This window comes from Phocoena sinus, chromosome 2, assembly GCF_008692025.1.
Source record: "Phocoena sinus isolate mPhoSin1 chromosome 2, mPhoSin1.pri, whole genome shotgun sequence".
Lineage (NCBI taxonomy): Eukaryota > Metazoa > Chordata > Mammalia > Artiodactyla > Phocoenidae > Phocoena > Phocoena sinus.
The window spans coordinates 80,836,171-80,861,961 of record NC_045764.1 but is presented as its reverse complement, the minus strand read 5'-3'; the positions used below and the strand labels follow the sequence as shown (position 1 = coordinate 80,861,961).

Below are 25,791 nucleotides of genomic sequence, written 5' to 3'. Positions count from 1 at the left end.
AATCATTTCACGTGTGTGTTTTGTGAGTGTAACTAAGGAAAAATAAGGAAATTGTTTTTCAGATTTGTCTATGTTAGAAAGATACAGAAATAAGAGAAAGAATAAGAAAAAATAATTGGTTGAATAGTTACTTTGGGAAAAGAAAAATGCCAAAAATAACAGATGATAACTGACAGTATTCTATTCTAATGATAAAAAAAAATTCAAGAAAATAATTCCTCTAAAGACATGTCTTTAAATGTGTGCTTAGCAAATGCTCTGAAGCAGCTGTAGCATCTGGAGATGTTCTCAAGGAAGTGAACATACTTACACAGATTGCAGTGTGCCTGTAAGGAAGTGTGGCCTTCTCCACGCACTGTCCATTGGTGACATTCCAAACACACATCTCCCTAGCAGAGATAACTTTGTATTATTCTCTGTCATTTCCACTCAGTTGGCTGGAATAATTTTTGTGCCACCAAGTTTTTCTTTAGTGCTGCACTTAAAGGCAGTCTGATTGTTTATGTGGCTTTTTGTTACAGATTACTGGGCAAGAAAATGTTGTGGTCATTAGCAGGGATGACATGCTGTATCTATGTCTTTTTGTTTTGGTAATTACACCCTGCCACCAGCCTACAAACCTTACTTGAGTGCCAACCTGACCTACAAAAAATTGTGGGGATGCAGCTATCACAGCCTGGGAGAGTGACAGTACAACAATCTTTCTATGGAAACTGCATCTTCTTGAAAATGATTTATTTTATTGAATTTAAACTACATATTCTGAAAAACATAATACATCAAGTGTTGCATCTTCTGGAGCTCAGGTATCATTTTTATAAAAATAAACAGTGCCACCAAGAGGCCACCTTTGGTCTATCATTGATACGCTTTATTTCTTTGCTTCTCCTGAAATCCTGAAACCATCCTTGCCACTAAATTGTTAGAAAATTCTCATTGTTTAGAAAACTCTGACTTGGTTACATATATGTTACAACGATACAGATACAGTTATGAAATACAGTTACAAATACATCCAGTATAGGGCAGTTTAAATCTGTATGATTTCAGTTCACAAAAACCAGAATGGCTGTTTCAGAGTTGTTTGGTAATATTCTTCAGTTTTGACAGTTTCAACACATAAGCAAAATTTTCCAAGGAAGAAAAATGAAAGTTTTATTGGCTTTAAGGGAGAGCTGCTATTAAGAAGCAAAAGATACGGACCAATAACGGTAAATGCTATATGCATTTGGTGTTTGCAGGCTTTGGGGGTTTTATTAGCCAAACACTGGAAATCAATCTTTAAATCAATGGTTCTCAACCTAGGCTGATTCTGCCCCCACAAAGGACATTTGACAATGCTTAGAGACATTTTTAGTTGTCACAACTAGGAACACGATACTGGCATCTAGTGGGGAAAGGCCAGGGATGCTGCCAAACATCCTACAACACACAGGATAGTCCCTCACAGCAAAGAATTCTTCCATGGTCCACAATGTCATTAGTGCTGAGGTTGAAAAACCATGTCCTAGATATAGAACTAAATATTCATAGTGATTTTATTTCTCTCTGTTTATATCCAACTGTATGCCAGAAAGGATTTGAGGTAATCTGAAAAGACATGCAACTCAATAAAACGGGGAAAGTGTGTGTGTGTGTGTGTGTGTGTGTGTGTGTGTGTGAAAAATAAGAAAGGATATGTGTGTGTATGTATATATATATATATATATATATATATATATATATATATGTAAAGAAATGGAACTTTAAGCAGCCATCAATATAAAATTTTAGCTCTACAAAAAATCTGAGTTTATCAGTGTGGTTCTCAGCTCTAGCTGTGCATCAGGAATCACCTGTGAATATATAAAAATTTCTCCTCAGAGATTCTAATTTCATGGCTCTGTGTTGTGGTCCTGGCATGTGGGGTTTTGCAAAGCTCCTGGTCAGTTAACCTGTTTCTAGATAACTCTATCTCTAAACCAGTGGTTCTAAAACTCTGGCTCTACGTTAGACTTATCGGGGAGGTTTTTAAAAATACTGATGTCTGGGACCCAACCTAGACATCAAGCCAGACTAATTAAATCACAGTTTCTAAGGTTGGAGCCTGGGCATCAATAAAAGCTCTCCCAGTGATACTAATGTTTCTAAACTCTCTTGGATTCTAATGCCTTCCCTGTTTGTTTGCTTATCTTCTTATTTTCTACCTTAAATTGGAAAAAAATACAAAAATAACACATAGTAAAAACTGACTCCTTGCCAATCAATTCTATTAAAGAAAGAAAAGCAAATGTGTTGTATATCAAAAGTAGCATTGGCATTTTAGCTGGAACTGCTCAGTTATGTATCTAATAGGAAGACATGAAAATTAACTGTTAAAATGAACATTCTTCTTTTTCTTTTCAAATACTGTTCCCCAACTTTGTACATAGATTAAATCACCTTCAATTATAAAAAATTAACAATTTCCAAATTTTTTTTAAATTTCAATGAAAAGAAAATCACACAGGAAAAAATCCATAACATATAATATTAGAATATTATTATATTCCCCCTAAAAACTCCTTGAGAAAGAGCCTTTCTTTCTTATTCAACTGTACATCCCCACTTGAGCGCTTCAATAAAAATTCGTTCAATGGATACATAAATCAGTCACTACTCTTTCATCCACTTTCTATCTCTCAAAAATACACTGTTTTGGGCTTCCCTGGTGGCGCAGTGGTTGAGAGTCCGCCTGCCGATGCAGGGGGCACGGGTTCGTGCCCTGGTCTGGGAGGATCCCACATGCCGCGGAGTGGCTGGGCCCGTGGGCCATGTCCGCTGGGCCTGCGCGTCCAGAGCCTGTGCTCCACGACAGGAGAGGCCACAATAGTGGGAGGCCCGCGTACCGTAAAAAAAAAAAAAAAAAAAAAGTACACTGTTTTCTCTTGGCCCTATTCTTATTCTCATATTTGTGTGCTTATAACACTGTTATCATTTTGCTCAAATTTTAATGAAGCATCTAGAGGGAAAGGAGATACATATGAATGTTTGGTTTGCCCTCTTGAATTACAAGTCCATGACATTCTTCAAACTCACTTTTGTCTTCAGTTACACTTTTGGGTTTTCTTTGGCATTCTCAAGCTCCCATCTTCTTACGCGCATTTCTTAAATGTTGGTTTTCCTTAGTATCTTAGGCTTTCTTACATTCTCAAATTTCACACTCTCTCTTGATGAGTCATCTACTCCCATGACTGCAGGCACCAACTATATGATGTTGGAAGCCCAGACCTATTCACTGGACTCTAGATTTCCACATACAACTAGTAATTAGATGTTTCCACCTGGATGACTTGCAGGACTTCACACTCCTCGTACTTAAAATGAGGCATAACACCTTCCCTCCTTTGTTCTCATTCTCAGTGAATGGTGTCATCACCAATGATTTTCCCAAGTCATTCTTGAACTCACACATTCTCTCACTGCCCCAAACGTGGGGTACCCACTATTTCAAATATTTTCCTCTAAACCAGCAGCATAGCACTCTCCAGGAACATGTCAGAAATGCAAGTTCTTGAACCTCAGCCCAGACCTACTAAACCTGTATCACGGGGAATGGGGCCGAGAAATCTGTATTTAAACAAGCTCTGAAAGTGGTCCTGATGCAGGCTTAGGTTTGATGAACACTATCCTAGAAGACTCTAAGGCTGGGTGCCTGCCTGCCTATCTCTCTAGTGTCATCTCTTACTGGTAGTTGGAAATTTTATTAATAGTAATAACTCTCTTTATCAATGTCAAGCCTTTTTTGCCTTAAGGTTTTATTAACTATATATATTTATTAATATAATGCTAAAATGGCTATATTAACATTAATTTCATTAGTATTTGCCCAATAAATCTCTTTCCATCCATTTACTTTTAACTTTTATATATCCTTATGCTGTTTTTATTTTTTAAATTGTCTGACAATCTTTGTAATTTAACTGATGGGCTTAGTCCCTTTACTCAATTGAGATTACTGGTTTATTCAGGTTTATTTCAATTACCTTATTTTGTGCTATTTGTCTCATTTATTGTTGTCCCCTTTAGATTAAACAACATTCTTTTTCTTTTTTTAAATTGGAAGTTATATATTCTGTTTCTTTCATTTTTATTTCTTTTGTCTGTTCTCTTAGCAGCTACCCTGGAAATGTCAGCATGTATATCTAGCTTAAAGTCTAAGGTTAATCACCATCTTTACCCACCTCTAGAACACCAGAACATGTGGAGTCTGATCACTACGCTTATGATATGCAGTTGTTGATTAGGATTTTGTGTATGTGAGGGGGAGGTGGATGGGAGGTGCATATAAACCATATTGTAATATAATCTGTGCTTATTTAAATTTTCTAAAACTTTGCTGGGTTTTGTTCAATATTCCTTTTTCCATCACATCTTCCTTCTGAAATCATTATTCTTACTGAAAAACATAATTTAGAATTTCTTTACATATAGAGGGTCTGTTGGCAGTGAACACTGTCAGTATTTGTCTTAAATATTACTGTTTTGCCCTAATTTTTTGAAGATGTTTTTGCTAGAGATATAACTCTAAATTGATAGATATTTTCTCTCAACTTTTAAAAGATATTTCACTGCTATCTAATTCTCATTTTACTGTTAAGAAGTCAGCTCTCAGTTTAATTAACTTTCCTTTAAAGGTAATCTGCTTTTCCTCATTGCCTACTTTCAGGCTCTTCTCTTTTTCTTCGGCATTCCATCATTTCAACATCAGGTTCCAGGTGTTTATTTCCTTTCATTCATCCTGAAATTCACTGGGATTCCTGAATATTAGGATTTTTGCCTATAGATGAAGTAATACTAAGTGAAAAAAATGAAAAACTAAGTCAAGAAGCAAGTCATGATCAGCATGAATCTGACAACGTTGGAAGCAGAAATGCTAAGCCAACGGTCACTTCCTGGGACTTTTAAAAGCTAAAAAAAAAAAAAAAAATCATTGTTACTTAGGAAGTAATAGGTCGAACCTAGTAATTTTAACAAGTTTCAGCAGATTGAATTAGGATTTGCTAAGTATGCAGTAGCTAAAGTGTAGGTGCTGCCTAAGGAGAATCTCATAGATGCAAGGTGTCAGACCCCAAAGAAATAGACTTCTAGAAAATTCAAATCATCTTGGAAAAGGAAGACCAACCAGACTCCTTGGCTCTTTAACAATCATATTTACAGGACTTATACAGCTGAATTCATCTATCATCAAGAATATGTCCATTAACTCCTAGTTTATTTTTTGGAGCTAGACCACTGTGGACAAAAACCTCAAGGTGGAACTCAGTTATACTTTTCAGATCTATTTCTCACTCAGCTATTAATTTTATCAACTGTGCCAGTAGTCTCAGAAAAACTAACCATCCCCCAAATTCTCTAGATTGGGAATAAATATCTCAGCCTATGTAGCAGGCTTCGAGGCAGCCCTAGTGTACGAAAGCTAAGCAGTTGTTTAAAAAGAATGTACTAGGACATTTCATTTTAGCTTCATCCAAAGTTCAATCTCTCTAAGTATAACAGTTATGGCTTTGCTATAAGCTATGAGAATAGGTATCTCTTTGATGTCTGTACCACTAGCCATTTTGTTAAACTGTTCCATTTTTAAAAGTTGGACACTTGATTCCTCATTCTTCTTTTGCGTCTCAGAATTCTAAGCCATATAATTTCTCCTTGGGTTAAAAATAAAAAAAGGAGGAGATTCTCTTGTATCAACCAGCAACCCAATCCCTCATTCACAGACACATGCTGAATGGATTCCGCATTCTTGAGTATACTTTGGCAAACATCTCATCAGCAGAGTAGTTCACAGTAGCTCTTCCATCAGTGGGGCTTTTTCCTACAGCTAAGTCCTGTTTCATTGGAACAAACCTCCTTCCATGAAACTACACCCAGATCACTATGTTCCTTCTCCTTCTCCCTCCCACATCCCATTTACAAGTGAGTCCTCTCCTCTGTTTTAAAATGATATCAGACAAGTGTACAACATAAAGATCGTAACTGCTGAATTGTTCCACGAAACTATGAAGGCTTGCAGGGATTTGCTTAATAGCTCAAAGTGAGTTACTACATGAAAAAAGACAAGCGCCCAGACTTTTCCATTTTCAGTTCTATAATAGGTGGCATTTGCCAACATCCTTTACACAATGAGGCAGCCACAAGGCCTGATACACGTTGGGATGTTTAAAGATCGGGAGTCATAGTACTGATTACTTTCCTTGGGACTGTCACACAAGTTATTCAACCATTCAAGATCTAACTTTTCCTATATGTAAAAGGAATATGTTAATCACTAAAGTTTCCTTCAGCCCTAGAATTCTGTATCCCATCAGAGTTTTTAAAAAGGGAAAAGGAACAGAAACAGGTGCACAGTTCCACACATCTTACCTACCCATTTTCAGCAGCACTAACTACGAAGGGATGTTTAGAGAAGTCTCTCGCTCTCGCCAAACACGTCACTGAAGCTGAATGACCAAAAAGAAGTTCTTTGGCCGAAATCTGAAAATGATGAGGGTAAGTTTTTAAATAGCTGTAAACTTTTTAGTAGAAGAATATAACATGACATTATATAATTATTCATAATTCTAATTAGGAATGCTGTTATATTATGTTTTTGCTGTACATAAGTTTCAGGAAAACTGATATATGGCATATCAAAATCCCCAAGATAATAAACTTCTAGGTAAAGGAACTGTGTTATACACATTTTTTTTGTTTTTTGTTTTGCATCTGTCATGAAACCTAGATGACTGCTGGACCTGTTTTACAACATCTAGGTTTTGAATACAAATAAATCAGTGTTGACATTTATTACGCACAAAATGTGCCTCAAACAATAGTAGCATATTTATGTGCAGATTTCAGAATTCAGAAATGAGTTTACAAAATAATGCAGAGAAAATATTACGCTTTTTGTAACCATTATAACGCCTTATTTGAATTCCTGCCTCAGAAATAGTAAAAATTAACTTATCAACATTAGAAATAAAATTTTAACTAAGCCAACTTAGTTAAAATGCCATTGCAAAATGCCAACTTTTTCTCCTATGTGTGAATTTTAAAAATGACACCAAGGACTAATTCTTCCATTATCTCATGTGTGAAAGAAATCTGTTCCTCATAATCCAACCATAACAATAAGAACAAATTATTTCATAACATAATTGTTCTCTGCCTTCCTCTTATTTCTATATTAATCAGAATTATTTCTTTAAAAGATCTGTTATCAGAATAAATTTCTCGTGCTACAAAGAGCATTTTGCAGTTGGTTCTAATCACTTACAATCCAAGTTCTCTACCTTCCTCCTGGGAAATACAGGTTCCATTTCAGAAAACAACATACTATCTTTCCCTATCATCACACTTGGGAAAGAGTACTTCTATGAATTTAACCCTTGCCCTATATATTACAGGCCAAATTAAGCAATGAATCAGGGCAAATCAAAGATACTCCTCTTCCAGAGAAAATCCACTATGGACAAAATGTCAGAAGAGAACACCATTGCCTTTTATATGAAGTCTTCATTCTGCTACTAAATCTTCACATGTAGTTGACTAAGCTGTGACAATTCACTATAACCTCCTCATTTTATCACACGTTCTGCTGTGAAGAATAACAAAAACCTCTACAATCACGCCTAGTCGTTGCCATGATGAAATCCAGGAAAACTTTACTTCTATTCATGGGCTCCACCTTTATGAAGCATTGGTCCCCCTCACTCCCACCACAGCACAAATAGAAAAGGGAAAAGAACACACAACTTGATGAGCATATACCATATTCCAGGCACTCATGCAACTATGAACAGGGTTTAATCCCCATTTCACAGTTGAGGAAATTAGGGCTTGAAGAATGGAAGTCATTTGCCCAACACTACAGAGTTGGTAAATAACAGACCTAGATTTTGACCAAGACCTTTATTCTTTTTCTCTACTCAACATTGCTATTCTTCATTTTGTCACTGTTGTGTTTCCTTCTGAGTATAAAACAGGAAGAAAAATAGAACATACCGATACTATAAGAGAATATACCTGAGAGAATGTTCAGAGTTCACCTTTTGCTATGCTCGCAGGTATGATGAATGCCAGCAATCAATACCGAAAGGCCCAAGTGATGAAGTTCCTAGCATGGGACTTGGAGAAGCTCCCCATTGGCAGACCTCACAAAGTTTTGGGGAAAGCACAGGGCTTTGGGAGTCAGACCCTGAGCCTGGAAGCAGAATGCTTAACCTAGACACGTGATGAGCAGCCCAGGACAGGGAGACATTTATTCTCCAGCTCCCCTGCACCCCACCATCCCACCACCCATGGACAGGGAAAGTCTGAGATGTGTACACAATCCCTTAATGAATGCTTGGATACTCCAAGATGTACAGACCTTAAATCAGCTTCTTTCCCTCCCTATTCCTATTCTCTAATCCTCTCTATTTCTTATACAGAAACATGATACTCTCATTCTAGCAGTCCTACCCATCACCCAAACCCCAAATCTGGAAGGTATCTTTGGCTGTTCCTGCGCCTTTAGCTCACAACCAACTGGTTTCTGAGTTCTGTCCATACTCTCCTCTTAATATCATTCCCGGTTTCATCTCCTCTTCATTCCCATTGCCACTGATTTAGTTCATAGTCAAGAACTTTCCTGAGTACATTACTGTAGAAGCCTTCTGCCCAAAGTCCCTGGTAGTATGGGACTTACCTCATCTCCTTCTCCCTTCAATGTGCCCTTAATACCAAGTGATATTCTAAATTACAAATATAATAAAATAGTATTATGTCATCTCCTCAAAATCCCTTAATATTACCACTGCTTTTAATTAGCACAAAGTGTTAGCGATTGCTAGTTAAAAAAAAAAAAAAATCTAATCTCCTCAGCATGTCAGATTCCACATTGAGTCTGCTCTGTCCTTTCCAGATGTGCCTATCACCTCTAATTTGCCCTTTATGTTCCAGGTCTGCTCAACTACTTTCACCAGTTCCCTGAAGGCAAAATAGTCCCGCCTTCCACACACACACTTATCATTCTGTCTGCAATCTCCTCCCACCTGCTTTTCCTGTTCATGTCTGATACATCCTTTAGAATTCAGCTCAGGCATCACCCTCAGAAAGTCTTTCCCTTGAAGAGCACACTTCTCACTGATTAGGATGGCTATTAAGAAAACAGCAACAGCAATAGAAAATAACAAGTGTTGGTGAAGATGTTGAGAAAATGGGAACCCTTGCACACTGCTAGTGGGAATACAAAATGGTGCAGCCACTGTAGAAAACAGTTTAGCAGTTCCTCAAAAATGTTAAAATAGAACTACCATATAATCCATCAGTCCATGAGTACAGCCCAAAAAAGTGAAAGCAGGGACTCAAACATATGTTTATACACCCAGGTTCATGGCAGCATCGTTCACAATGGTCAAAAGGTTTGGAAGCAATCCAAATGTCCGCTGGGGAATGGATAAACAAAATGTGGTATATAAATACAATGGAATGTTATTGAGCCTTAAACGGGAAGGATATTCTGACTTATCCTATAACATGTATGAGGACATTGTGTTTAGTGAAATAAGCCAGTTGCAAAAGGATAAATACTGTATGATTCTACTTATATAAGATACATAGTAAGGTCGAATTCATAGAGACAGTGTGTATCCCACCACTTTACAGCTTCCTAATTACATGTCTGTCTCCTACACTAGACTCTGAGAAACCTGAAGGAGGTATCTACACCTGTGACAAAAAGCATCTGTGTAGTTCGTCTAATGACTGCATAAGTAAGTGTCCTTAGGTTTGTTTTCCCACTTTATTTGGTGATGAGTGAGCGTTTAAGACCACAGACCGTGATTATTCTCTTACCTAAACCCTTTTGGAGAGGGGAAGAAGCTTTCCACATTTAGTACAAGGAAGAAAGAAAGAGCTCCCAGTTCATTTTACACCCCACCTCCCTGCAGTGTCCTTCTCCCCTTCCTACCGTCTTCCCCTGCTATGCCCATCGGCCCCAAGCTGCCCTACAGCCACTCAATCAACCACGTGGTCATAACCTCTCTTAAAATCTCTCTTGTCTTCAAGGCCTCTGTTCTTCTTCCTCTGGGTGAATTATTCCTTTATCTATATATTCTAAAACAAAAATCAAATTAAACTACTAAGCATTAAAATATCAGTGATGGAACACCCACGTGACTATCTTACAGATACCAAGAGGATTTGTTGAGAACTCAAAAATGCCCTGATTTTTGAAAAGCCTAGAATCTTGCCTGCTAATAGTTGACCCATTGTCATGTAGGAGCAAGATTCAAAGGAAAAATAAGAGAAGGTGTTCATTCTTTCTGGTCCTATGACTAGCCATAGAGAATCTTAAGGAAAACTCTTATGTGGAAAATCTCACACCTATACTAATCAATATCTTACTTGTGTTACTAACTTTTTCACAATGTCCTCTCAGTGAATTTCCAAAACATAAAACTAATCCAATCTCCTTCTTAAGTCTTCTCAATGATTCTTCTATTCCTTACACCCCTGCCAATCTGATTCCCATTCCCACCTCATATTTGTAACTGTGATTTCTCAATATCAGCAACTATTAGAATTTGGGGTGGAATAATTTTTTGCTGTGAGGGGCTGTCATGTGCACTACGGAATGTTTACAGCATCCCTGACCTCTGCCCACTAGATGCCAATAGCATCGCCCTTCCCATTGCTCTAACCCCAAGCAGAAGACTTGCTCCTAATAAAAGCATGAAATAACTATTCCCACTGAAGATGAAGTACAGACTGACCCCCACAAAGAGCACCCTGTATTATAACATAACTGCACCGGCAGTTACTAGCCTATGTCCTTCCTCTACGACACTGCAACCAGTTGGGCAGCCAGTACCAGGTCTTCTCATTCACGTTTGAACTCAGGTTCCCACCGTACTGCCTAACTTATAAAATGCACCCAATAAATGAATGTTGAATAAATACCAGGAACATACGTAAAAAGATATAGATGCTAGGATTCCAAATTTCTTAAGCGTATAGCAACCTACATATTACAAGACAACTACTTCAGCCAGGAAACACTACACTCCAACATTAAAAAAAGTAGCAAGATAGTTTAAGCCATTTAGGATCTTAAGTTTAGACTGTAAGAGATAATAAAGGCAAGGGCCAATTTCAAAGCTCAGCTGTTGCAATAATACCCAGTCCTTCTTTTAGGAATGTTCATAAACATTGAGCTGAGCTGGTCTGCTTGCAGTTTTTGGCAGTCCTGTAGTGTAACTGCTCAGTGATGACAGATGTTAATTAATTACACTATAAAATAGAATTACAATTAATTGTTAATTTAGGTTTTAAAGTGACAAACTTTAAAGGCTAAAAATAGTCTTTGATCTTTAAAAGGCTTCCTAATGAGGGCAGTATACTTTAAGTACATCATTAGTTTAAGTGTTCAAATTAGGTCTAGAGGCTCCTAGAGCTAAGCAAATATCTATTCCAATATGTTAAATGTTTATGAGTTGGGACAAGGACAATTAATCGCTAATCAGTGGGCCAAATCCTAGGTGAGGTCAGGTTCTGAAATAGGAGGACGACAATAGTAAATTGGATTTAGAGCTTTTCAATGTGACCTGTAAAAATCACAGGCAAGCAGAGACTAAAAGAATGGCAAGAAGGGGCTTTCCTGGTGGCGCAGTGGTTGGGAGTCCGCCTGCCGATGCAGGGGACACGGGCTCGTGCCCTGGTCTGGGAAGATCGCACATGCCGCGGAGCGGCTGGGCCCGTGAGCCCTGGCCGCTGAGCCTGCGCGTTCGGAGCCTGTGCTCCGCAACGGGAGAGGCCACAGCAGTGAGAGGCCCGCGTCCCGTAAAAAAAAAAAAAAAAAAAAAAAAAAAAAAAAGAATGGCAAGAAGGCCAAACTGGCAGAAACACCCAGATAATTAAAATATTACTCATTTAGTTAATAGTGGTTTTCAAGGGTGCCCTTTGTTTAGATTAATGAGCCATAATTTTTAGAATTGTACTTACATGTGTGTAGTTCAGTTACTTAAACATATAATTCAGGATATAAAATAGTAAAACTCAGCATAGCTTAAAGGATGATAACACTTAACTGGTAGCTAAGATTGGTGCTATTCATAATATAATTTTCACATATGATCTTGATCCATCATATAATACTTCATTTTTCCAAATTCAAAAGTAAAACCCATTTATTACTTTGGTAAGTACCTTTTTAACAACCATGCAAAACTTCCACTGTCATTGCAGGTATAAAAAGCACGCTGTGTTTATTTTATGAGCTCTGTCTGCTTCAATAGTAATAGTTTTCACTAACCTTTAGTTCAGATGAGAGATTCCAGAGGCAGAGTTGACCCTCTTGACTTCCTGTCACAATCATTTGCTGGTCATCAGTGATCATGATGGCAGTGATGCTGTGAGGAGGTGCCTTCCTTCCCCAGAGTGCCACCGCCTGTAGGGAGGACCTCATGGTAAAGGAATCCTGGACACACAGAGATGGGAAGACGTGTACACAGTTATCATTTGTAAATTTTGAAAACTGATCATCTCATAAATGTTTATAATGATACAAACTTGAACGATGTGTTCTCCCAGAGCTGTGGAGAAAGGTGTGTCCCCGTCAAATAGAGAAGAATGTAGTCAGACATTGAAATTACCATGCCCATTGTTAATTAGTCAAAGAAGAATGATTTTTATTCCAATTCTTGATGAGTGATGCTAACCAAGAGAAGGATAGGAATAGTCTACTCACCCCACACCCAGCTCTGACTATGGGTGACCTTACCCACACCAAAGTCCAGCTAGGCCTTTCAAGAAGAATAGAGTTATCTACACACTATAATTTGAAGACAACTTTGCAGACTCTCTTTCCCCAGAAATGTCACCTCATCTAAGTAACAAATATCTGAACTTTGCTATTAAAAAGTAAATATTTTTGTAAGTGTATTAAAATCCTTAATAGTCATAAGATTCCTGACACATCCAAGTAAGAAAACAAAAAGCACAAAGGTCAAACCACAAGAAATCAGATCTCAACCAGAGTTCATCCTGAACAGTCCAGATTGCTAAATGTAGTAAAAACAGATCTGGTATTCAGAGACCTAGATATAGGGCTGCTTTACCACTTATTACCTTTATTTCCGTATTATAACAGTTATATGCAGTAAAATAAGGATACCATCACCTACATTGCCTACATCTCAGTATTCTTATGGGGAATAAATCCAGCAATGCAAATAAAAGCATGTAGGTATAATTATACATACTATGCTATCATTATACTACTCATAAACTATAATCTAGAATTTCAGGCAAGAAATGGCTTTGGGGATCATTAATCTGATCCCCCTCACTTACAAGAAAACTAACAATGAGAAATAGATAACTCTTGGGATCAGTTCTAATTCTGAGATTCTGAGAGACTAAGCGAGTACAGTGAGAATAAGTAACAGATTAAAAGGTTGCACATCTCAGAAGTCACGTTTTTCAGACTTTCTCTCTCTCTCTTTTTTTTTTTTTTCGGCAGAAAAATTTTAAAATTAGCCCCAGAAACTTGGTGCTTTGCTATCAACAGGAGAGAGAGAGAGTAAATCCATGTTTTCTGAGACCCTGTACAATTCCCCAGAAATGTCTAATCAAAAATAAACCTCAGGGGCTTCCCTCGTGGCACAGTGGTTAAGAACCCGCCTGCCAACGCAGGGGACATGGGTTCTAGCCCTGGTCCGGGAAGATCCCACATGCCCCAGAGCAACTAAGCCCATGTGCCACAACTACTGAAGCCCCCGCGCCTAGAGCCCATGCTCTGCAACGAGAGAAGCCACTGCAATGAGAAGCACGCAGTCCGCAACTAGAGAAAGCCCACGAGCAGCAACAAAGACCCAACACAGCCAAAAATAAAATGAATAAATTAAAATAAATAAACCTCAAAGGAAAAAACAGTCTATTGTAGAATCTTTAAGCTAGAGGAAAAGTCTGTGATGTGGAGAAGAAAGTCATGCCCTTGACAGAAGTATACTGTCCCATTTCAAATAATTATATGTCTAGACAAGTTGTAAAATCTTTGAAAAGGGATTATAAACCTCTAACACAGCCCTCAATTTATAATTATTATATTCCAAATTTGAGTGCCTGAATGATATTTTGGAATGTCTAAAACAAAACTATGGATAGATGTTTACAGGCCCTTAAATGATTTCTAAATCTGGCTTAATTGAAAACAATTTAAAATAAACAGTTCCATTGGAGGGAAAAAAATGGACATTAAAAAAGAAACATTTCAAAAAAAAAAAAAAAAAAAAAAAAAAAGGGCTTCCCTGGTGGCGCAGTGGTTGAGAGTCCGCCTGCCGATGCAGGGGACGCGGGTTCGTGCCCCGGTCTGGGAGGATCCCACATGCCGCGGAGCGGCTGGGCCCGTGAGCCATGGCCGCTGAGCCTGCGCGTCCGGAGCCTGTCCTCCGCAACGGGAGAGGCCACAACAGTGAGAGGCCCGCGTAACGCATTAAAAAAAAAAAAAAAAAAAGAAACATTTCCACAGACAGGGATAAAATTACAGACTATATTATAAAGGTCAAATAAATTTCCTTCATTTGGTTCTAGTCACAGTACCAAGTCACAGCACTAAGTACAACATTTTAGATTCTGATATTGTATTTTGTTACTTATATAAGGAATATGATCAATATTTATTATATAATCAATATAGCTATCAAAATAATTGTATAAACACACACATATACACACATACAAACTTTACTCTTAAGTGACTTTCAGATAATTTCTACACAAATTTTTGACTGCAGCCTACCAAAATATCACAATGAATTCTTAGAATGAGATAAATGGCCTTCAAGAAGCTCACAGCCTGCAGGTAGAATACCTATGTAAATGAATTACTCAATTATGTAGCGGTATATATATATGCCCAATTTTTCCGAAGTGGCTTTATTACTATGTAACATCACAGTACAATGCTCTGGACATGTATAGGTGCTATGCAGATAAGAGTGAGGTGTGACCTATAAGGGATAGCTGGTGTTCCATCAGCTTTCCCATCCTTTTGATTTTTGTCCCTTTCTTCAAAAATAGTCTCTCAGAACCCCTTTCATATACATATTTATTATTTTGTTATTTTTGAATAGTATAATGAAAAATAATTTTAAGAAAAATCATTATTTTAGATCTAGTAATTATTAAAGTAGGTATTATAAAGCTGGTTTTGATACAATTTAATTATATATAAAGACAAATTCAATTTATACCTAAGAATGAAAGACATAATATTAAATTTAGATGTGTTATTTTAATGTTATACATTTAAATATAGATTGAAATTTAGGTACATATCAAAAAAGACCAAAATTTCATTCGTGACATAATGCTTGGATTTCCTACCTTTTTAGGAAATCCAAAGTCAAATGTTCATTTTTATTTTTTTATTTATTTTTTTTTAAACATCTTTATTGGGGTATAATTGCTTTACAATGGTGTGTTAGTTTCTGCTTTATAACAAAGTGAATCAGCTATACATATACATATGTTCCCATATGTCTTCCCTCTTGCATCTCCCTCCCTCCCACTCTCCCCATCCCACCCCTCCAGGCTGTCACAAAGCACCGAGCTAATATCCCTGTGCCTTGCGGCTGCTTCCCCCTAGCTATCTACCTTACTACGTTTGTTAGTGTGTATATGTCCATGACTCTCTCTCACCCTGTCAAAACTCACCCTTCCCCCTCCCCATATCCTCAAGTCCGTTCTCCAGTAGGTCTGCGTCTTTATTCCTGTCTTACCCCTAGGTTCTTCATGACATTTTTTTCCCTTAAATTCCATATATATGTGTTAGCATACGGCATTTGTCTTTTTCTTTCTGACTTACTTCACTCTGTATGACAGACTCTAGGTCTATCCATCTCATTACAAATAGCTCAATTTCATTTCTTTTTAAGGCTGAGTAATATTCCATTGTGTATATGTGCCACATCTTCTTTATCCATTCATCCGATGATGGGCACTTAGGTTGTTTCCATCTCCAGGCTATTGTAAATAGAGCTGCAATGAACATTTTGGTACACAAATGTTCATTTTTATAATTTCCACGTTTTGTTTTTCTGAATAAGAGAGGTTTCAGACTGTTGTTTGCAAATGGTATTTAGTCATTCAAAATACATAAAGTTTGTAGATATTTTTCCTTTCTAGAAAAAGCCATATTCAATAAGATCATTATGATTCCCCCCCCTTTTTTTTTTTTCTGTTTTCTGGTACGCGGGCCTCTCACTGTTGTGGCCTCTCCCGTTGCGGAGCACAGGCTCCAGACGCGCAGGCTCAGCGGCCATGGCTCACGGGCATAGCTGTTCCACGGCACGTAGGGATCTTCGCGGACCGGGACACGAACCCGTGTCCCCTGCATCGGCAGGCGGACTCTCAACCACTGAGCCACCAGGGAAGCCCTAGAATGAGGCAGTAAACTCTTACAGTGCTGATGAGGAATTGAAGGAAAGGTGATGTGATTTTCCTAGAAGAAATAGAGAGTCTTCTTGTTCTGTTAGAACTTATGTTCTGGGGAAAGTAACTCCTCCATTTCCCTTTTTTGTGTTCCACTCAGATGGATAGAAATACAAAGTTTCCAATTCTAGGTTGATCATTAGGTTCTATCCAGCATGCCACCATCTCCATTAATTTAATTCAAAATATATTTTATTGTGAAAAGAGGCAAGAAAATATAATAGAAGGAGTCATAAAAATCTTGGTCTTTTTCCTACATTAATAGCTAGAAAATATTCCTTGATCCTCAGTTTTCTCAACTACAAAATGGGAAAAATAATTACCTTGCAGAACTGATGTGAAAAGAGGTGAGTCTCTACAGAAAATGCTTGTCATAATTCTTTGTTCATAATTGTCATTCAGTAAATGTTTATTGAATGAGGAAATGAATCACTGTAATTTTACCCTGTGGGCAGACAATGTGACTATCACTTTCTAGCAATGCCTTTCTCAGTGTGAGATTTCCTTCCATTCTTTTAGAATACTGTCACTACAGTTTCTTTTCTCAAAACTCCTGTGAACTTATACTAGAACATTTGGCCATAAAAATGTACATGCTGGCTTCCCTGGTGGTGCAGTGGTTAAGAATCTGCCTGCCAATGCAGGAGACACGGGTTCTAGCCCTGGTCTGGGAAGACCGCACATGCCGTGGAGCAACTAAGTCCGTGCACCACAAGTACTGTAGCCCGCACGCCCTAGAGCCCGTGAGCCACAACTACTGAGCCCACGTGCCACAACTACTGAAGCCCGCGCGCCTAGAGCCTGTGCTCTGCAACAAGAGAAGCCACCGCAATGAGAAGCCTGCGCACCACAGTAAAGAGTAGTCCCCACTCGCCGCAACTAGAGAAATCCCGCACAACAAAGACCCAACACAGCCAAAAATTAATTAATTAATAATTGATTAATTTTAAAAAAGTATACATGCTATTATTACTTCTAAAATCTATGATGATCTTTTAATCAACAACTTCAGGTATATTAGGGTCCTCAGATTTAGCGAATAAAAATACAAGATGTCTAGTTAAATTTGAATTTCAGGTAAACAACAAATAATATTTTTAGTGTAAGTATGTCCTAGACAAGATTTGGGACATGCTTATAATTTTAAAAATTGACTTTTTTATGGGACATGCTTATAAAAATTATTTATTGTTTATCTGAAATCCAAACTGAACTGGGTATGCTATAGGCATCTTAGGGCCACTGGCGACCCTAAGTTGCAGCCAAAAGGGAGCCTTGAAGATCACTATCATCCCCCTCCCTCCTTCTACAGACAAGAGAATGAAAGCTCAGGAAAATTGTTTACTTGGCCAAAGTAACCCAAGTAGAGAGTGGCTGAGTAAGAACTGGAACCTGGTCTCTTAAGACTCCACCTAGGACTCTCCTCCTGCACACCACGACAAAGACAACCCAGGCTTCCCCACCAGAGAGTCTTAGTGACAGGCTAAGCAAAAGTCTTTATGTCGGTATTTCTTTAAAAATAAACAAAAATAAATAACAAAAAGCAAATAGTCAAGTAAAACAACAACAATAAAACGTCTTATCCATTCAGGCACCAGTGTGGCCTACATCGTCTCTAAAAGCTGTGCTAATGCTTCCTGGTCCTTTCTCCATAATTACGAGAAAGCACTAGAGAAGACAACACACCATTACAGCCCCCATCTTCCTTCTCACCTTCGTCTTCTTCCCTGTAACAAGTTGCTTTTATCTCTCTGACTTGTCTGATCTGAGGCTAGCAGAAAAATAAATATGAGGCAAATGGGGTTTTGTGGCTGGTGTCTACTGGACACTGGAATTGTTTACCTTGTCATAAATAGCTCTCTTCAGGGACATGCCCTGACACTGAGTCTGCCTCGCCAGCCTCAAACACAAAGACAAACGTCAAACCCCTTTACTGAAGACAATCAAAAAATACAAAGGATATACTCCTCACTTACCATCCATGATTTCTGACAATAACCTCCTGACCAAAGTAGACATCTGTGAGGAAAGTAAAAATAGTATAGCAGTTCATAATACAAGCTTTGGAATGAAACAGATCTGGGTTTGAATCTCATATCTGCCTCTTAACAGTTATGTGGCCTCTGAATCCCATCTCTTAAGTGGAAAGGAATCCTACTTACTTTCTTCAAAACTCATACTTAGGAACTGTGAGAGACACAAATAAACTGCCTCGTGATTCTCTCCTTCAAAGAAGATAACTTGGTCATCTTGAGCCTAGAGGAAGTTTCGTTACCCAGTTTTAAGTTCAGGTTAAAAAAGCTTGGGGTTTTAACATGCATCAAATTGTACTCTTGAAATGAGTGTAGCTTACTGTATGTAAACTATTCCTTAATGAAGCTGAAAAAAACAAATAGATTGGAAATTAGAATAAAGCAGTTTGTTGGATGTCAGCTAGCTGGTCAGTGGCAATAAATTGGGAGAGGACAAAGTGGGGCTTTATGAAGCAACAAGGAATAGATGTAAGCTGAAGAGAAACATACCTGGGTATCAGGGTAGGCCAGCATGAGAGCTACTTTAAAACTGGGAAATGAAGCAAGAAGCTTCAGGCATCCATGGGACCTAAGGGTTTGTGCTCATCTGGTCTCAGCAGAAGCCCTATCCCCCAAAACCTGTTTGCAGATGCTCCCAAAGCAAAAGGTCTTATTTTATCAACAGATTGTAATCAGATCATTCCTTAGAAAAGGTAAAATATTGTTTCTATAAAGTCATAAGCTGCCCAAGGCATATTTGAATAACATATAAAAATCCACCTGGTTTACCCAGTGGAGCGTGACAATTTCAGAATTAACCCCTAACCAACATCAAAGCCAAGCTCCTCCAAAAATGTTATTATTGAGTGATTAACTGCTACTTAAGAAATGCTAGAAAGTAATGTGTTTTAGGTAAGGAATACCGTGGTAGGCAAAGTCAGTGGTAAAATAACCCAGAGATCAAGGGATGAATTAGACAGATACGCAAAATAATCTCTGAACTCCACACACGCGTGATCTGGAACAAGTATAAAACCAAACAGCCAAGAAATCACATCCCTATCACTACACGGATGAGGTTTCCATCACAGCTTGCAACTCTGCCAGTCCTGTGAGTAAAAGATTACAAAGTATTACCTTCAAATTTCATCTCCTTGTTTATTTATTATTTTTATTTTTTATTTTTTTGCGGTACACAGGCCTCTCACTGTTGTGGCCTCTCCCGTTGCGGAGCACAGGCTCCGGACGCGCAGGCTCAGCGGCCATGGCTCACGGGTCCAGCCGCTCCGAGGCATGTGGGATCTTCCCGGACCGGGCACGATCCCGCGTCCCCTGCATCGGCAGGCGGACCCTCAACCACTGCACCACCAGGGAAGACCCATCTCCTTGTTTATTAAGCTGTAGAGCAATAGATTTAAAAGAGCCCCATTAATGCCTCGTGTGTTCCATTTACAGACAATGTCGAACAGATGAGCATTTGGCCAGAAAAAGAAACAGGAGAAAGACAACTCATTTCTTTCTGGGTGGCTCCTTCACTTTTGAAAAAAATTTTAGTTTTTATTGAAGTACAGTTGATTTACAATGTTGTGTTAGTTTCAGGTGTACAGCAAAGTGATTCAGTTATATATATATATTCATTTTCAGACTATTTTCCCATACAGGTTATTATAAAATATTGAGTATGGTTCCCTGTGCTAGGTCCTTGTTTATCTATTTTATATATAGTAGTGTGTATATATTACTCCCAAATTCCTAATTTATCCCTCCCCCCAACCTTTCCCCTTTGGTAACCATAAATTTGTTTTCTATGTCTGTGAGTCTATTTCTGTTTTGTAAATAAGTTCATTTGTATCATTTTTTTAGATTCCACATATAAGTGATATCATATGATATTTGTCTTTCTCTGTCTGACTTACTTTATTTAGTATGTTCATCTCTAGGTCTATCCATGTTGCTGCAAATGGCATTATTTCATTCATTTTTATGGCTGAGTAGTATTCCATTGTGTACAAGTACTACATCTTCTTTATCCATTCCTCTGTCGATGGACATTTAGGTTGCTTCCATGTCCTGGCTATTGTAAATAGTGCTGCAGTGGACTTTGGGGTGCATGCATCTTTTCGAATTGTGGTTTTCTCTGGAAATAGAGCTCCTTCACTTTTATTTATATTTAGTCAATGAACAACTTCATGGAACTCAAATCCTCTTGTCTAAAACCTTAGTTTTAGGCTTTAAGAAGTGGATTTTTTCTTTTTAATTATGCTACATTTAACTCTGAATATTTACAGTCCAAGTCATTTTTTTTCTTAACCTAGAGATATTTAACATGAACAAAAAGTCTCACTGTTCTAGTAGTCCATTCTTAAATAAATTCAACGAATAGTTAATGAGAACCAAATGTATTCAAGGTAGTGGGCTGAGCTGCAGAGAACACAAAGAACAGAAAAACACAATCCCTGACCTCAAAGTACATACGACGAAGTAATTTTATGATTAATTTTAACTAAGTATTCCCACTATTAGGCAATTGTTTTGACGTGTATGAACTCTGTAAACGTATTTCCAGTCTTGAGTAATATTTTTCTTTGCCATATCTAAATACAATCTGTAAAACAATTTGCCTATTTCTTTAAATTAACTCATTTTATTTTTATTTTAAGTATTCAGTTAAGAATAAATTGTTATATAACTATTTCTTTAGAATTATCTTAATGATTAATAACCATATAAAATCATGGGACTTGACAGGCTGGTTAGATTTTTTTTCAAAATGTACATTAAAATAAATACTTGTCTATTAACATAAATGTTTGTTGTGTACTACCTAAAATCACACTGGGAAACATGTCTCTAATCCAGTCCCACAGTCAAATCTTTTCCTCTACCCCCTCATAAACCTCCCCGCAACCCAGGCAGCTCCTTACACCCCAATACTTTTAGTTGATGACCCTTCCTTCCAATTAACCAAGAAAAACAAGCCACTTACACAAGAACTTCCTCTCATCACTTCAACATATCATATCTTTTCCTTATTTTTAGCTTATTTTTCTAAGATATTCATACTAATCTCCTATGATAACATTTTTATCATTACCCCAAATTTCATCTTCTGTCATCTCAGTTACTCCTTTTATTGACCTTTATTTCTTGTGTTTCAACTGGTCTCCCTTTTCTTTGGCTCCTTTACCTTTACTTACATGCATTTTGTTTAAAAACGTTTATTATCTATTTTGTGCTAGGGACTATGCAAGATTCTAAGAATGTAGATAAGAATCTCCGAACCTCAAGGAGCTCATGGGTTTCTAAGGAGACAAGCACATCCTGAATCACCAACAATATGATGAGTGCCTTGTAAGGTAAATGCAAGAATGTTTGGGGAGAAAACACAACTGGAGCTTGAAATCAAAGATAGAAAGGATTTCCCCATGGAAGTTAATACCTAAACTCAAATCCCAAATATTATACACTTATCAACATTATATATGTGCTGGTTTTGTGACCCAAGAAAGTCCCTAGTTACTTTAAATTTTGTTTTCCTTATCCATAAAGTGGTAATAATATTTACCTAACCTGGCTGTAATAAGACTAAGGAGATAGCACGTACCCAGTGGTGAAGCCCTAGAGTTAGTCAGCTTGGATTCCAATGTCAACGCTACTACTGTATGTTCTCGGGTGCGTTACTTTACAACTGTGTATTGGATTCCCATCAATAAAATGTAGATAAATAATAATATCTATCTAATAGATATCTAATATCTAACAGGGTAGATGTGAAAGTTAAGTGGTCTAATCCATGGAAATCATTAGATAGTAAACATTCAATAAATGTTAGCCACTCTTATCAGAAAGCTTTTTTAATCTCAAAATTTGTGTATAAATCCTGTTAAGTAAATAGTAGAACAATAAGTGTAATCCTTGTCATGTATAATCCTTCAGTTTATCACAATTTACAATAGATCCCAGCTATTCAGTGAATTAAGCAGGGGAGACTAAAATAAAACGTCAAAGGTACCAAATTGGCAAAGTAGAACAAAATCTACCATCTTTCCATGGGTTAGGAGTTAAACTGAACTCACCCCAAAATTCATATATTGAAGTCCTAACTCCCAATACCTCAGAATATGACCTTATTTGGAAATAGGGTGATTGCAGGTGTAATTAATTAAGTGAAGATGAGGTCACACTGGGTTAGGGCTAATCCAGTATGACTGGCATCCTTATAAAACAGGGAAATTTGGAGAAAGATGCACACAAGGAGAGAGCCATGTGAAGATGAAGGCAGAGATGGGGTGATATTTCTACAAGAGAAGGAATGCCAAAGATTGTCAGCAAACCGCCAGAAGTTAGGAGAGAGGCATGGAACAGACTCTTCCTCACAGCCCACAGAAGGAACCAACCCTGCTGACACCTTGATTTCAGACTTCTAACCTCTGAAACCGTAAGACAATACATTTCTACCATTTAAGCCACTCTGTTTGCGGTACTTTGTTATGGCAGCCCTAGCAAGCTAATATACCATCTGACAGATTTTGTTTCTTCCAAGTAAGAACATAAATCTTAATAATGCGTATCTCAATTCTGGAGACAGATACTTAAACTTTACTCTGAATCACACAATTGGTCATATACCAAATTCTGTTCTCTACTTCTTTTGTGTAATAAATCTTTCCATCCACATTATAGGTTCCCTGAGGAAAGAATATACTCATTTATTAACTCAACAGGTATTTATTAAATGCTCTACTAAATGAAAATGAAAAAAACACAGGCTCTTGATCTCTAGGAGTTCACAAGCTACAAGTCAAGCCATAGGTAGGTAATAACTGATGCAAAGTAGACTGTGATGAGTTTTCCTGAGGTACAAGAGCAAGGAGCACTTTGCTCCCATGGTTGTGGATGGTGCATCCATTATACCTAAGCATTCTCTTAGAAAAATTCTGCGTTTTCCCATGGACCAGTTGTCTCCTTCCCTAGCCTTGAATCTATTCCCCTTTTCCCATCTTTAGCACATGCTGACATTGAAGTCAGTCCACTGCCATTATGATAATCCTTTCCTCGCAGAATAAATAGATAGAAGGCACTCCTACAGGCAGGAATATGAACCTAGGTAGACAACTCCTGTTTGGAGAAGGCTCCCTAATACCCAGGATTCCAGTGTTTACTGACTCTGCCTACAAAACACGGATGCTTCTGCCAAGGAAGTCTTTAAGACCACCCTCTGACATTCCAGGATCTGAGCAGAAATGTGGCCAAAACAGACTTACATCAAGAAGGCTTATGGGTGCAGAATTCCATGGTGGTTTAGAGGGAGTGGTGGCGGAGGGACAGGACTTGAGGGTCATAATCCAAAGGAAACTTAGCCTTACTGGAATATTCAGTTCTTTAAAAAGATATTTTCTGGGACTTCCAGCCCATTTCAGCTGGAATTAATTCAAGACACAAGAGGTGAGCCATTTACAACCATTCTTCTCACCTCTGTGGCTTTTCTGTCAGGAGCAGACAAATCCTACCTCTTTTTTTTATATTTCTCTTCCTCACCTCTTTTCATCATTTTCCTTGTCCTGGCTCCCCCTACTTTCCCTTATTCCAGATCATATCCCCACCTTCTGCCTTAATTATCCTTTCCCAGTCTTAAGACAAAGTATTTTCAATTCGTGTTCACTAAAAGACATTCTAGACATGGTGCTGTGCTGGGGGCTTTCCCATACATTATCTCATTTGGTCGACACACCACCATTAGTCTTATTACGAAAAGGAGGCTTGGTAAATAAATCTAAATCCCTTGAATAGAATTATATCCCAGATTCGTCTGACTTCAAGGATCATCGCACTTCTCAAACAACTTGAGAGTGAGAGTACACAGTGATGACTCCACTACCTTGTTTACAGTCGTGCCAGTCCACTTACTCATTTAAAAACAAAAAAAATCAGAAACAACTTAGGTCCAGCCGCAGGGGTGATTAAGGTGCCACATCACTCTTTAATCTGTGGGTAAATGTATAAATAGATTCTCTCTACTTAATGTGCAAAACCTATTCATTACATCATTACACGTGTGAAAGTACCTGCATGGGCAAGAATGTTTTCCAAGCACCAGGACTTCATACAGAAACACCAACAAAAACCCCACTGTAACACTGGTATCATGGAACAAGATTCCTAGTATAAAGTGATATTTCCACACGGCAGTGATTTCAAGGCAGTGTATGTCACAAGCGGTAGCTGAGGGAGACAGGGAAGGGCTTGGCTGGCTACAGGCCAATAGAAACCAGGCAAATGTAGCCCTTTCTAACATATCCTGGCTTCTGCTTATTCTAAAAAAAAATGTCCCTGGCAGGGGGGATCCCTCTTGTCACTTCTCTGTTGGGTTTCTACTGACTGAAGAAGTCCCTGTCCGGTGATATCAAGAAATTCTGTCCTTGGGGCATAAATAAATGCCCAGCTCCTATAGTTCATGGGAGTATGAGAGCCTGAGAGGCCTGGAATCGATCCAACCCATTTTAACTAGCAAGAAACTACCTAGTAATACCTTGTTTGTATTTCTTGGAGGAGGGACACAAGAAACACTTATTTCATTCCACACAATAATTCACCACAATCAGAGGGAGCACAGTAAGGGCAACACCATCTCCCAGCTGCTGATTACATCAAAGGCTTGCAGCACAAATTCAATTTTATGATGTTAATCTCGGCCTGCCACTCAGAAATTTTCTCTGAGGGATATGATTTTTCTCTGGATTTCATTTTAAGAATGATTTTCTTCGTCCACAATCAATAAAGATATGTTTTCATCAAAAGACTCTATCTTGGTAGAATTCAATTGGCTATTTCAATCCCTTTTGGTGACACAATATTAATTAAAATAGTTTATGTTGCACTTCAGCTGGAAAAAGAGGCAGTGAAAATAGCAGCTACTCAGAACACATGTTCTGTACACATCAACATGGAGGGCAGAAAATAATTTTCTCTTTCTCCAGGCAACAGACATTAGCTATTCAAGAGAGTTGCTCTGACTTAGTTTATCTCTGTGCTCTCACTGAAATTAATCAAAAAAGAAGCTCTTTCTGTTTGTATATTTTGTTCAACAGGAAATTGAAATGCACATAAAAAAGATGCTTCAAATTCTCACCTCCCAGTGATTCAGGAGGAGCAAAAATAAGTGTCTGTGCCTCTGTGGCATATTGGGCTATTAAGAATCACAGTCACTGTTTCTCTTAACTAAAACAAATTATGATGCTATTAAAAATTTTTTTATTTTCAATTTCTAAATAACGATTGCAATTGAATACATTTTATTTCTCCA

At 38.0% G+C, this 25,791-nt stretch overlaps 1 protein-coding gene across 5 annotated transcripts in view; it reads right to left on the bottom strand.

Annotated features, from left to right (window-relative positions):
• The window catches only part of WDR72 (WD repeat domain 72), a 211,370-nt gene that overhangs the window by 179,905 nt on the left and 5,674 nt on the right, over positions 1 to 25,791 (bottom strand). For 4 of the 5 annotated variants that reach the window (XR_004348550.1, XM_032623443.1, XM_032623444.1 and 1 more), the window contains exons 2-4: positions 12,296 to 12,460; positions 6,386 to 6,492; positions 311 to 389 (exon numbers count right to left, since the gene is read on the bottom strand). Coding sequence is in view for 4 of the 5 variants with exons in the window: in XM_032623443.1 (XP_032479334.1) it covers positions 311 to 389; positions 6,386 to 6,492; positions 12,296 to 12,460 (351 nt within the window). In the remaining variant the exon portion in view is untranslated. Of the gene's footprint in view, positions 1 to 310; positions 390 to 6,381; positions 6,493 to 12,295; positions 12,461 to 25,791 lie in introns of those variants that run through there. The other variant, XM_032623446.1, reaches the window with a different exon arrangement.